The sequence below is a fragment of the Wyeomyia smithii genome, chromosome 3, assembly GCF_029784165.1.
Source record: "Wyeomyia smithii strain HCP4-BCI-WySm-NY-G18 chromosome 3, ASM2978416v1, whole genome shotgun sequence".
Classification (NCBI taxonomy): domain Eukaryota; kingdom Metazoa; phylum Arthropoda; class Insecta; order Diptera; family Culicidae; genus Wyeomyia; species Wyeomyia smithii.
Window position 1 is genome coordinate 157,522,822 of NC_073696.1, and position 15,394 is coordinate 157,538,215.

A 15,394-nucleotide genomic window follows, 5' to 3' on the forward strand; every position below is an offset into this window, starting at 1 on the left:
AGTTACGGTCATTACTGTAGACATTATATCGGCAACCGAAGACTTCTTCGCTCCGAACACCCTCATCCCAGCTGGTTTCGGTTGCTAAGATAACAGAAAATGAACAGGATAGTACATATTTTTGAATTTCGTTAATTTTGTGAGCGCCTCGCATGCGGTTAAAATTTTGACAATATACAGAGATCACGGTAGTGGTGGGGTGTTCGAGTGTAGAAGCTAAAGAATTAGAGTCATTATTAACAGAAGTGTTTACCGGAGCAGAGCAGGTCACGTCATTTCCTACATCTCTAGGTTGAACAAAATTATCGCCAGCAATGGTCCTCTGATGAGTGAGTCAATTGCGTTGAAGACACGAGTGCCTAGATGAGCGCGCAATGCATTGTGAAGTAGGAAGATGTGCATGTTCGCTGATCATCTGGGGTTGAGAAGGTGGAAACGCATCGTTCGCCGGGTATGGGTTAAGAGTTTCGCCTCTTTGAAATTGAATCGTTGGAATGAAGTTAGCTTGAGGTCTGGAGAATCGGTCTTTCGCTGCTGCAAGAAGCACCCTGTCAGGTGGTAACAGTTGATTAGCATGGAAACGATTAGAGTTGGTTTGTTGTTGATCATTGTAGGAGTTGGTGATGTTATTCTGTTGTCTGTTGACCATGTTATAGTTGGGGCTATTGTTATTATTCAAAAAACTGTTGTTGACGTGACGCTTGGGGTTGGTATATCTACGGTTACTATTGATGTTGAAGATGTTGTTCTGTCCTCTATGATAGTTGTTGTTGTTGCAGTTGTTGTTGTTATTGTTGCTATAGACGTGATTTCTGTTCGGTAAATTGCTGCTCCTAGATGCTTGATTTCGTTGTCGTGAACGTTTTTGCCTACTTCGCCATGCTCTGAATCGTATTCTATCCTGTTCTTCACGACGCTTCGTCTTTTCGTCAAAGGATCGCCAGTCAGCCTTCCAACGCTTTGTTGATCCAATTAAACGCCATCCCTAATGATCACAATCATTCTGTGAAACTGGCGAGGTGGAAAGCGGAGCTTTTTTCTGTAATGTGTCAAATTTGGAAGATAACGATTTAAGCTCGTCCGAAATATTGAGCTTGATATTTGGATCGTCATAAGGGGGCTTTGTTTGCCAAGCTATTTTATTTCGTTTTTTATATCTTTTCGCAATTCAGTTTTAGTAAGGTCAACCAGCGACGTTAAATGATTCTTTAGTGAAGAAATTGCACCCGATATACTGTGGTTTTTGTTAATGGTGGCTAACTCATGCTTAAGATTGTTAAGCAGCGTTTCTAGATTAATCGTTGGTAGATGAATTAGTAGGTTCAGATGGTATATGCAATTGATGTAGTTATCATGTAATTCGCTATGAAAAAAAATTACTTCGTAATTTTTTTTTACCCGCGCCGGAGCACACACTTTCCAAAGCTGCAAAAACGTGATCGAAATTATTTTGACCCAAACAACTAGATTTTAGAGCCATAGTGCCTCCAGGAAAGTTGATCCATTAATTATTCTCCATTTTATAGAAGTTACAATTTTGTGATTAATCCACTTAACAGTGAGAAGCGAATTTTACTTTTTTCATTTTTGCATATAAAAATTCACTTTGTTCGGCAAAATTGTTGCACATTTCATAAGAAACAACTTTCTCAAAGGTACCATACTTCTATCTGCCTTTTTAAATGGACTTTTGTGGAGGTTTCTACAGATGGCCACTAACAATCATTTTTTGAATATAACATTTAGTGGTGATTTTCTACAATTTTCCAATGTTCTACATTGTTGTTTACTATCACAAAACACATAATTTCATCCAAGAATTTTTTTTTATCTCCCATATTTCGTCGGTTATTGACGATTTTTTTTTTTGAAACAAAGCACTAAGGGACCTTAGTCCCTTAGGGGAAATGATGTCCATCGTAGATTACGAAGTGCATATAACAGGAATTGTTTTTGCACTGATTCTATTCTGCCTACATGTGTTGCAGAAAACGGAGACCATAAAATGCTACAGTATCCTAAAAGTGACCTGACATAGGAATTATAAAGTGTTTTTATTGTGTATGGATCTTGGAAGTTATAGCAGAAACGTTTTACAAAACTGAGCATGTTACTAGCCTTATTGATAATTGTATTGTAATGATCAGTGAATGTTAATTTTGAGTCGAGTATGACTCCCAAGTCCCTAACTCGTTCACATTTCTCTGATCTCTGATCTGATCTGATACCTGATCTCCTAAGGAAATAATAATGCTTGGTATGTTTCTTTTTCTGCCAAAAGCCATAGAACTACATTTTTTTACGTTTAGCTGAAGAAGGCTTTTTTTACACCAAATATAAAAATATTTTATCTCGTTACGGAAAATGTTTACATCATCATCGTTTTTAATTTCAATGAAAAGTTTTATGTCGTCGGCATAAATAAGAGTTTTTACATGTTTTAGAATGAAGGAAATGTCGTTTACAAACGAGTAGAGGGCTCAAGTGAGAGCCTTGAGGAGCTCCCGAGGTTACCTGAATAGGTTTCGAAAGTCTACCTTTAAATTTGACTGTTTGTGTACGATCTGTCAGATACGATTCAATCCATTTGAGTGATTGTGAATGAATTCCAATTTTTCGTAACTTTAAGAGAAGCAGGGGTATATCAATGCGATCGAAACCTCTACTGAAGTTAGTATATAAGGTTTCAACATAATTTCCTTTGTCCATTGCGTTCAAAGAGAAGTTAATAAACTCGAGTAAGTTAGTTGTGGTTGAACGCCCTTTGAAAAAACCGTGTTGCGTTGGAGTAATTCTATTTTTCATTTGATGGAATAACTTTTTGTTTATTATTGCTTCAAAAAGCTTAGGTATACAAGAAAGAATGGCTATGCCTCGATAGTTGCTAATGTCAGATTTTTCACCAGATTTTAACACAGGCACTAGATATGAGTTTTTCCAGAATTTCGGGAAGCAACCGGATTCCAGCGACATATTGAAAATCAAGAACAGTGGGGAAGTTAGCTCTTTAGCTAAATGTTTCATAAATGCTGGCGGAAGTTCGTCTGGTCCCGGACCTTTAGACGCATCCAAAGCTTTTAAAGTATCTTCAATTTCGCGTGCGCTGACATGTTCAATATTGATATAGTTGGGAAACTCAGGAAAGTTGGTGAAGGATGTATAGTCACGATCAGATTCTGAGAAAGTTGTAAAATTTTGTTGAAAAAAAATCAGCAAATAGATCGGAGATGTCTGCCGGGTTCTCTTCAACTTTGTCATGCAGTTGCATTTTCGAAGGAAAATTTTCAGATTTTAACTTTGATTTAACATATTTTAAAAAATTTTTTGCGCAAGTTTTGATTTCAAGTTCAGTTATAAGTGTGAACTCTTCAATCGCTTTACTAATAGCATCGTTTAATTCGCCATTTAGACAGAGACAAAAACGTGTGTCTCTCCTGCTAGTTCTGCTTTCACCCAAACATGTTCGAACTCTTTAAACTGAATGGTGTCGATAACCACTGAATTAAAGTCTACTGACACCGCAATTAAAACACCACCACCAGATTTCATTTCAGATAATTGATAGTTACGGTCATTACTGTAGACATTATATCGGCAACCGAAGACTTCTTCGCTCCGAACACCCTCATCTCAGCTGGTTTCGGTTGCTAAGATAACAGAAAATGAACAGGATAGTACATTTTTTGAATTTCGTTAATTTTGTGAGCGCCTCGCATGCGGTTAAAATTTTGACAATATACAGAGATCACGGTAGTGGTGGGGTGTTCGAGTGTAGAAGCTAAAGAATTAGAGTCATTATTAACAGAAGTGTTTACCAGAGCAGAGCAGGTCACGTCATTTTCTACATCTCTAGGTTGAACAAAATTATCGCCAGCAATGTCAATTGCGTTGAAGACACGAGTGCCTAGATGAGCGCGCAATGCATTGTGAAGTAGGAAGATGTGCATGTTCGCTGATCATCTGGGGTTGAGAAGGTGGAAACGCATCGTTCGCCGGGTATGGGTTAAGAGTTTCGTCTCTTTGAAATTGAATCGTTGGAATGAAGTTAGCTTGAGGTCTGGAGAATCGGTCTTTCGCTGCTGCAAGAAGCACCCTGTCAGGTGGTAACAGTTGATTAGCATGGAAACGATTAGAGTTGGTTTGTTGTTGATCATTGTAGGAGTTGGTGATGTTATTCTGTTGTCTGTTGACCATGTTATAGTTGGGGCTATTGTTATTATTCAAAAAACTGTTGTTGACGTGACGCTTGGGGTTGGTATATCTACGGTTACTATTGATGTTGAAGTTGTTGTTCTGTCCTCTATGATAGTTGTTGTTGTTGCAGTTGTTGTTGTTATTGTTGCTATAGACGTGATTTCTGTTCGGTAAATTGCTGCTCCTAGATGCTTGATTTCGTTGTCGTGAACGTTTTTGCCTACTTCGCCATGCTCTGAATCGTATTCTATCCTGTTCTTCACGACGCTTCGTCTTTTCGTCAAAGGATCGCCAGTCAGCCTTCCAACGCTTTGTTGATCCAATTAAACGCCATCCCTAATGATCACAATCATTCTGTGAAACTGGCGAGGTGGAAAGCGGAGCTTTTTTCTGTAATGTGTCAAATTTGGAAGATAACGATTTAAGCTCGTCCGAAATATTGAGCTTGATATTTGGATCGTCATGAGGGGTTTGTTTGCCAAGCTGTTTTATTTCGTTTTTTATATCTTTTCGCAATTCAGTTTTAGTAAGGTCAACCAGCGACGTTAAATGATTCTCTAGTGAAGAAATTGCACCCGATATACTGTGGTTTTTGTTAATGGTGGCTAACTCATGCTTAAGATTGTTAAGCAGCGTTTCTAGATTAATCGTTGGTAGATGAATTAGTAGGTTCAGATGGTATATGCAATTGATGTAGTTATCATGTAATTCGCTATGAAAAAAAATTACTTCGTAATTTTTTTTTACCCGCGCCGGAGCACACACTTTCCAAAGCTGCAAAAACGTGATCGAAATTATTTTGACCCAAACAACTAGATTTTAGAGCCATAGTGCCTCCAGGAAAGTTGATCCATTAATTATTCTCCATTTTATAGAAATTACAATTTTGTGATTAATCCACTCAACAGTGAGAAGCGAATTTTCCTTTTTTCATTTTTGCATATAAAAATTCACTTTGTTCGGCAAAGTTGTTGCACATTTCATAAGAAACAACTTTCTCAAAGGTACCATACTTCTATCTGCCATTTTAAATGGACTTTTGTGAAGGTTTCTACAGATGGCCACTAACAATCATTTTTTGAATATAACATTTAGTGGTGATTTTCTACAATTTTCCAATGTTCTACATTGTTGTTTACTATCACAAAACACACAATTTCATCCAAGAATTTTTTTTTCTCCCATATTTCGTCGGTTATTGACGATTTTTTTTTTTTGAAACAAAGCACTAAGGGACCATACTTAAATGACGTAGCATTTATGGGGGGAGGGGGGATACCATCATTTTGTGACAAGGGGGGAGGGAGGGTTGTAGTAAAATCGACGTAGCATTTTTTTAAATTTTCGAATGCTACGTTTTTTCAGGGGGGATTTAGGTTTTGAGACCAAATGCTACGAGGGGGGAGGGGGGCCTAAAAATCATGAAAAAAATGCTACGTCATTTAAGTATGTTCCCTAATTTATTAACAGATATCTTTGAAATCCGCATATATCAGCAGACTAAACCTTTTCTATATTTAAGTTTAAGTAAAACGTCATTTAGTCCAGATATAGGCTTTTGTCTCTCGCTGTCTCCTGTGCAGATATTTGTAAATAAAAAAGGACATTATTTTAATAAAAATCTTTAATTTATCTTTTAACTTGAGAGATAAAAATAAATTTTCTTCGGTGAATTTGTGTGTTTTATTGTAGTTAACAATATTGTAAAACATTCGAAAATTTTAGAAAATCACTATAAAAAGTTATATTAAAAAATGGTTTTAAGGGGCATTCTAGAGAAAACTTCACAATAGTTTATTTAAATGACCAGATAGAAAAATAGTGTCTTCGACAAAGTTGTTTCTTACAAAATGTGCCAAAACTTTTTCAGCAAAGTGGATTTTTATATGCAAAAATGAGAAAAATAAAACTCATTTCTCACTTTTAGGTAGATTAATCACAAAAATATAACTTCTGAAACTTGAAATAAAAAAGTTAGAGCGTAAAATATGTTTTTTCAATATAAATCGGTTGTTTTCAAAGATAGAGAAAACTTTTTTATGAAGTTACCTAAAATTAATGGAGCTATAACGTTGTAGAACAAATTTTTCTTCTATCTACAAAGATAAAAAAGTTAGATACTTGATTGCATCGAAAATGTTGGTCACCCTAATTTTTGATAATTTTTCAATGAGCGCTTTATCATATGTAACAACTTTGTAGAAGAAAGTTTTTCTCTAAAATGTTGCTATAGATTAGAGATGGTTGGGTTTGATGTTTTTCAAACCCGTACCCGACCCGAACCCGACCCGAACCTGAACTTTTTTTATTCGTTTGAACCCGAACCCGACCCGAACCCGAGAATTTTATTTCTATGAAACCCGAACCCGACCCGAACCCAAAATTGTGGAACCCGAAGCCGACCCGAACCCGTGTTTTCATAGATTTTATAGTCGGGTTTCGGGTTTTCATACCCAAACCCGACCTCAACCCGATATTTTCAAACCCGAACCCGACCCGAACCCGAAATTTTTTTTTTCACTAAACCCGAACCCGACCCGTACCTGACCCGTACCCGAAACTTTCAAAAATATTCAAACCCGAACCCGACCCGAACCCGTCGGGTACGGGTCGGGTTCGGGTTTCGGGTTTGAAAACCCGAAACCCGACCATCTCTACTATAGAGCTCTAGACCCAAATTTCCCCCTAAATTCGGTTGCTGGACCATTGTGCAGTGAAGCGCAGCAGCCGATAGTGCATTCAAAGAAATTAAAGAGAGACTCATTTCTGCCCCCCGTCATGGCAAATCCTGACTTCAAGGTTCCCTTCACGGTTCAAACCGATGCGAGTGACAACCTTGCTAACGCAAGTGCACAACGGGGAGGAAAAAGTGATAGCCTATCACTCAGAGAAGTTAAAAGGAGCAGAACTAAATTATCATGCAGCTGAAAAAGAAGGTTTAGCCGCACTCCGCTGTATAGATAAATTTAGATGCTATATCGAGGGAACTAGGTTTACTTTGATAACGGACTCTGCCGCCTTAACTTTAATTATGCGAGCTCATTCGCGTTCTTCCTCCAGACTTAGTCGTTGGAGCATACTATTGCAGCAATATGACCTCGAAATCCGTCATCGTAAGGGCAAGGATAATATAGTACCAGATGCGCTATCCCGGTCGATTAAAAGTCTGGAAACGGAGCCGTTAGACGGATGGTATAAAAAACTTTTCAAGGGAGTCAGTGAAGACCCGGAAAAGTATGTTGATTTCAAAATTGTCAATGATAAACTGTTTAAGTTGGTGGCCTCGAAGGCGGACACGATGGACTATCAGTTCAAATGGAAGTATTGTGTCCCTGAATCGATTAGAAATAAAATCCTGAGGGAGGAACATGATGGCAATTTGCACGTTGGATTTGAGAAGTGTACAGAAAAAATTAAACTGCTGGCCACGAATGACAACCGATATTAAAAAGTATATTTCTAAGTGTGAATCCTGCAAAATGAATAAATACTTCACGAAACCCACAACACCAGAGATGGGCAAGCAGCGAGTCGCAACCAGACCCTTCCAAGTTATCTGCATGGACTATATTCAGTCACTCCCACGGAGTAAGCATGGCAACGCCCACTTGTTAGTCATTATGGACATTTTTTCAAAGTATTGCCTGCTTGCCCCAGTGAAGAAAGTGTCAGCTACAAGTCTTTGCAAGATATTAGAAGAACAATGGTTCCGAAGGTTGTCAACGCCACAAATTGTAATTACGGATAACGCGACAACATTCTTGTCACGAGAATTTAAAACTTTGCTGACTAAATACGAGATTCAGCATTGGGCAAACGCTCGGCATAGAAGCCAAGCAAACCCGGCTGAACGATTGAATCGCACGATTAACGCAATGATTCGAAGCTACGTCAGGGAAGACCAACGGCTTTGGGACTCAAAAATATCTGAGATGGAATATGTGCTCAATAACACAATTCACTCATCAACTAAATTTACTCCACATTGTGTTCTGTATGACCATGATATTGTAACCAGAGGGTCTCAACATAGATTAGAGACAAGAGAGGAGTTGAGTGATGAGGAAAGAATGGAGCGGTTGAAAGGGGTGAGTAGGAAAATATACGACTTGGTTCGAGCACAACTAGTGAAAGTGCACGATGTGACCAAGAGACGATATGATTTACGACACAAACGCTACTCACCATCCTTTGACAAAGGTCAGCGGGTTTATAAGCGATGTTTCCGTCAATCATCTGCGGGAGAGCGTTTTAATGCCAAATTCGGGCCTCAGTACATTCCCTGTGTCATAGTCAAAAAGAAAGGTACGAGTTCGTACGAAGTGGCGGATCTGAAAGGGAAATCCTTGGGTATCTTCTCCGCTGCTGACTTGAAAGCATAAACCTAAAATTTGCATCAGATACAAAAAAGGGTTAATTTTACCAACTGTGTGAGTAACTAGGTTGAACAGTCAAATTGGCCTCTCATCACCAGTTTGATTGTTACAAATTTGCAACCTGCATAAGGGGACGAAAGATGTATTTTCAGAACGATCATCGGTAGTAGAATAAAGAATATTTGGAGTTTAATTTAATGTTAGTTGAGTTAAAAAAAAATTTTAAGCCACCTGCAGCTAGATAGAATCGAGAAGAATAAAAAGTATACGAAAGAAGGAGAGAGTAAGAAAAATTTCTAGTTCAAAGTCAGACAATCACCTACTCAGTCGTTAAACTAGATCCCAAAGAAAACATACGATCCCAAAGAAAAACCATAGTTCACGTAAAAAAATAAACATACTTACCTCATTAGGCAGATGTGCTACCCTATCGGAATTATAGAATTTAATAATTTATAATTTCGATATTTTACCACATCGCGATATCCACATGTCTGAATCATTGCAGCTTCCATGAACCGTTCACAATTGACAGCAAGTTGACAGAATATATCATGTCGCGTCTGCTACGCACACGCAAACAGAGCACTGTTAATGCATGACAATAGATCAACTCCGATACGTTGGTGAAATATTTCAACGACAGGGGTGTAACTTTGTGTTTTCTATGGTACTCTGATATTTTTCCATGAAGTAAACTTTCAATTAAATTTCGCTTTTTCGTAAATAGTAAATCAGTCATCATATTTTATTCTGTATGTTTATTGTTTATAGTTCCCATATTTTTGCATGTTAATTTATTACGACCGTAAGATGCTGAACGATGTGAGGTTACCACGGTGTATTTGATCGTTGGAGACCGGAGTCGGTATAGACGTTGATGGTCAGTAGAGACAAGAGTCTTAAAATTGATGGAGTCGGCAATATCGATGATGAAAACTTATGACCCCGATACTCAACAACATCAATCAGCATAGTTTTCCCAAGATCGGACTAACCAAACCTATTCTGTCGTAAATGAAATCTTTCATGTGCCACCGTTAGTGGATGTAGCTTTGTCCATATGATCTTTATTATTTATTTATTTATTTCGTCAAACAAAAGTAGACTACTTATGTATATAACTAACTTACATGCTATATTATGATATATTATTATATATGCTATATTTATACTAATTAAAGAAAGAAAAAGAGTTTATACATAGTTGAATAATGGTTTCTCCACTTAATTCGGATTATTACAATAATTATTTTCTATCGATTTAAATTGCACGTTGAATTGAAATATTGTTTCAATTTAGTTTTCGACATAGAGAAGTCAATTGCTTCACAGTGTTGGTTATACACTAACATCATTTGATTAATGGGTAAAGAAAAGAGAAAACAAAGTCCGAGTTCGTAAATTTCTAGAAGGTACATAAATATTGAGTTTTGATAATATTTCGGGTGAATCGACACGCTGAGATACGATATCGTTAACAAATGACATCATTGCGAATTCACGACGGGCTTTTAATGATTGGATGTCGATAAGTCTGCAGCGTTCGTCATATGATGGTAGGGGAAATGATGTCCATCGTAGATTACGGAGTGCATATAACAGGAATTGTTTTTGCACTGATTCTATTCTGTCTACATGTGTTGCAGAAAACGGAGACCATACAATGCTACAGTATCCTAAAAGTGCCCTGACATAGGAATTATAAAGTGTTTTTATTGTGTATGGATCTTGGAAGTTATAGCAGAAACGTTTTACAAAACTGAGCATGTTACTAGCACCTTGACTTTTTCGATTTTTTTTTTTGGGACAGCCTATTGAATATTCTTCGGAATATGTTTCTTTTCATATCTAGATTTCACATTTTTAATCATAACTGGCAAAGTAAAAGTGCAATTGCAAAACAAATCAATAGGGTCTTATGGGGCAACTAGACCTTCCATTCGACACTGATTTTATGTAAATCGGTTTAGCCATCTCTGAGAAACATGAGCGAGAGTATGCAGTCTCCAGAACACGTTTCTTTACATAACTTTTGAACCACATGTTCAATGTTTATAAAATTCAAAATTTAAGGGTTTTTAAGGTAGCCCGTTTATTAAAATCCAATTTTGTTTAAATCGGTTGTGCAGTTTCTGAGATAATGATGTTTCGTGATTTTTACATTTTCATACATAATCTCTAAACTAAAACTCCGATTATAATGAAATTTGATAGGGCCTTATGGGACAACTAGTTCTTTCATTTGCAATTAATTTCATGAAAATCGGTCCAGCTATCTCTGAGAAAAGTCAGTGAGAATAAAAATCTGCACACACGCACACACAGACGCCGTTTAATTTTTTTTAAATAGTAGCTTTCGGTTTCTGGGAACAGCATAAAGAGGACAAATATTACCCAATGTGAGTTTTTCAAGAACCGGGAGTATGTTGAGAGGCCAGTAGTCAACTCCATACTTCATTAGTACTATACCCAATTAGAACTATGTTGATGCCACATATTTTGATCAATCTATTTCGTTTTTTTGCTTAGCTTTTGAATCACATATCAAATTGTAATGAAATTTGTTACATGTAAGTTTGAGAGACAGCCCGTAGTTATGTTCAAATAAGTCGTATAATCTTTGAGATGATGGACTTAAGTTGTTTCTTCAATTTAATACGTAACGGTTCAAATAAGAGTTCAATTATGATCTAATCAAATGGCAACCTTAAGGGCAGCCAAACCTTAAATTTGACAATAAGATTGTAGAAATAAGCTCAGCCATCTTTAAAAAAACGGGTGAATTTGAAACGTCATCGGCACGTGTTCAATCATTATAAAGTTTATCAGTTAACCCTCAACTAACCCGTTCATTCGATATCAATGTTGTTGAAATTGGTTGTGAAATTTCTGAGATAATAAAGTTTCGTGATTTTCACGTTTTGATACATTACAGACAAAGTTACGATCCGATTACAGTACAATACAACGGGGTGTTATGAGGCAGCTAGATCTTTCATTTGACACTAATTTTGTGGAAATCGGGTCAGCCATCTCTGAGAAAAGTGAGTGAGTTTAAGTAGTCTTCGGAATATGTTTCTTTTCATAGCAGGATTTCATTTTTTTTAAATATAACAGGCAAAGTAAAAGTCCGATAGCAAAAAAATCAATAGGGTTTCATGGGGCAACTAGACCTTCTATATGACACTGATTTTATGAATATCGGTCCAGCCATCTCTGGGAAACTCTGAGATTAAATAGTCTCCAGAACACGTTTCTTTGCATAACTTTTGAACCACATGTTTAATCTTTATAAAATTCAAAAGCTAATGGTGTTTTAGGAGGCCCATTTATTTGAAATTAATTTTGTTCCAGTCGGTTGTATAGTTTCTGAGATATTGATGTTTCGTAATTTTTACATTTTGATTCAAAACCTCTAAACTAGAAATCCGATTACAATAAAATTTAATAGGGTCTTACGGGTCAACTAGACCTTTCATTTGCAATTAATTTCATTGAAATCGGTCCAGCCATCTCTGGGAAAATCGAATGAGATTGGGAGAGCGTTACACACACACACACATACAGAAAATGCTAAGCTCGTCAAACTGAGTGGAGTGATATACGACACCTTTTGGAGCACTTTTATACCTTCAGATTTTTCAGTGATTGCTATACCTTTCTAGGATAGACAAAAAATGTTTCAGCTAATTTTAAGAAAAATTAGTGAGTTTCAGCATCCGATTAGATCTCACTCTCGCGTTATCAGTTATATTTGATCTGATGATCTGAGATCTGATTAAAATTAACCAGTTATCTCACATCCAACAGTACGCGCAGATCGCAATTTAACATGCACTCCACCGATACGGAACAAATAAACTAATATTCAGTCGCTTTCAGCAAGTTGTAGCTTATAATGAAGTGTCGTTTGGGAAAATAAGTGTCATATTCAGTTCACGAGTCCGAAATCCGATTCCTGTCGAAACATTTTTGGTCCTTCGAACCGGATTCCTTGAACATTTTTGTGATACAAGCGATAAGAAGATCGCATAAATGAAACAATAGCCAGTGACCTATGGACAAACAATAGAATAACCTTTGGACTTGTGCAATGGAGTTCTTATACCAGTGCCAGCTTTGTTGAAACGAGTTGTTCCTGATTTGCTACAACGAATTTCGCCATTTTTGGGATCATTATCCGAGCACGTTCCTGCTACAGAGGTTGATGCAAGCGGAATCCACACTAGGTGCAACAATAGCACCTGCTGCTGTAACCGGGGAAGAAAAATTTACATGATTTGTATGATGTGGTATGTTGGCTTGCATGATATGCTACCGAAAAAATAACATGGTGAAATAAGTGGCAATAAAATTGAAATTTTACCATTGAGTGTATGCTTTTGTGGTGGTTCACCAACCCCTTGGTTCAGCCCTGTGTGATGTGTAGAGTTGGAGAAAAAGAAAACGGCTAGTATGGAAGTTAGTTATATTTGCGCGTTCAGAGAGAAGAGTCTCAAATAAAGAGAACCAAATTATTTCTTGTCTTTAACTCGTGATCGCTTGGAAATTCCCATATTGGTGACCCCGATAAGTTCTTGAACAGTTACGAATATATAATAAGGCTAAGTGATAAAATATATGCATATTTTTCGGTCTGAAATAAAAATTTGAACGCCATTTTGAATTGGCTGATGCAATAATGTCGATCGAGCAAGCTGCAAATACCGCTGCGGTTTCCGTGAAACTTCCAGATTTCTGGAAAAGCGATCCAGCTATGTGGTTTGCTCAAGCCGAAGCACAGTTTGTGCTCGCTGGGGTCGTTCGAGATGATACAAAATATTACCACATCATCAACAAAGTTGATCAGTCCGTGATCTGCCATATTACTGACCTAGTTCAAAATCCTCCAGCAGAAGACAAATATGCAAAAGTGAAAGCTCGTTTGATCAGCCGTTTCCAAATTTCCGCACAAGGAAAATTGAAAGACTTATTGAACGCGTGCGACCTCGGTGATATGCGGCCCACTCATTTACTGGCGCGTATGCAGGAGCTCGGTGCAGGTTTGAATATTAACGAAGACGTCATGAAAGTGCTTTTCCTAGAACGTATGCCGCAGAAAGTAAGGCCGGTATTGTCAATCAGTGACGGAACGCTTACTAAGTTGGCTGAAATGGCGGATAAAATGCTTGAGACAGCTGGTCCATGCGTAGCTTCTTCGTCCGTTCCTCCAGTATGTGATTCTAGTAGTCTGCAAGAACAAATCATTAACTTAACGGCAGAGATTCGTCGTCTGAAAGCGCCCAGACCTCGCAGTCGTTCGTCATCTCGTTCCCGGCTCAGTTCTGAGAGTACGATTTGTTGGTACCATCGGAAGTACGGAAAAAATGCTCATCAATGTCGCGAACCCTGCACGTTTTCAAAAAACTAAGTATTCGTCCATCTGCTGCGGCACAGTTGGACGGCTTTTTCGAAACGCGTCGCCTTCATATTCACGATTCCACCAGCAACTTTAGATTTTTGGTTGATACGGGATCCGACGTCTCCATTATACCTGCCACTAGCAGAGACCGATTGAAGGGATCAACATCTTTCCGACTTCATGCTGCTAACGGTACCGTCATTAAGACGTACGAATCTCGCTTCGTCACGACTGATTTAGGACTTCGACGACGATTTTATTGGAATTTTCTCGTTGCGGATGTCAGTACTGCTATAATTGGGGCAGACTTTCTAGCATTTTTCGAGCTGATAGTTGATCTCAAAAACCGTCGGCTTATTGACAATAAAACCCATCTCAAAACAATCGGTGACTTAGCTCCAGCTGCTATCCATGGTGTCACAACCGTTGACGCAAGTCATCCGTTCCGAGACATTCTTTTGGAGTTTCGTGAAATAACGCTACCATCAACAATGCGATTAGCTGTGAAAGAGAGAGCAGTTAAACATCACATTATGACTAAAGGCCCTCCAGTTGCTTCAAAAGCACGTCGCTTAGCTCCAGACAAATTAAATGCTGCAAAGAAGGAGTTTCAGATTATGTCCGATCTCGGAATCTGTCGACCATCAAGTAGCTGCTGGGCGAGCCCGTTACATTGCGTGCCAAAGAAAAATGGTCAATGGCGGTTTGTAGGAGACTACCGTACCCTGAACAAAGTAACAATTCCCGACCGCTATCCAGTGCCTCATATCCATGATTTGTTAAATTCATTTCAAGGTAAAAACATATTCACTACAATAGACTTGGAACGTGCTTACCACCAAATACCGGTGCACGACGATGATATAGCTAAAACAGCAGTAATTACTCCGTTTGGTTTGTTCGAATTCTCGACAATGCAAAACGGGCTTTGCAACGCAAGCCAAATGTTTCAACGGTATATGCACAGCATATTTGGTGATTTAGATTTCGTTGTATGTTTTATTGATGATATATGTATTGCGTCTTCAAGTGAAAAAGAGCATATGGAGCACGTACGAATTGTTTTCGAAAGGCAACGAGAAAATGGCCTTGTTATAAATGTTGAAAAATGCAAATTTGCACAACAGCAAGTCACATTCCTTGGATATTTAATTAGCGGTCGTGGAATCCTTCCTTTGCCAGATCGTGTGAAAGCAATACGCGACTTTGCTCTTCCATCTAAAGTGAAAGAACTCCGACGATTCCTAGCATTAGTGAATGGTTACAAACGCTTTATACCGCAAGCAACCGACCAGCAAGCTGCACTTCGTGATTTGATCCCCGGGAATAAGAAAAATGATAACCGTGTGATATATTGGAATGATCGAGCGAAAGAAGCATTTGATAGTTGTAAATATTCAATTTCCGATGCAACTTTACT

The 15,394-nt window shown here is 38.0% G+C and overlaps 1 protein-coding gene across 1 annotated transcript; it reads right to left on the minus strand.

The window, feature by feature from the left end:
• Window positions 1-334: 334 nt before the first annotated feature.
• Window positions 335-4,426, minus strand: LOC129728751 (GATA zinc finger domain-containing protein 13-like). Its single transcript, XM_055687204.1, has 3 exons — window positions 4,419-4,426; window positions 4,093-4,357; window positions 335-985 (listed from the first exon to the last, which is right to left on the minus strand). Exons 1-3 carry the CDS (start codon window positions 4,424-4,426, stop codon window positions 335-337), a joined length of 924 nt encoding a protein of 307 aa, XP_055543179.1.
• Window positions 4,427-15,394: the final 10,968 nt, after the last annotated feature.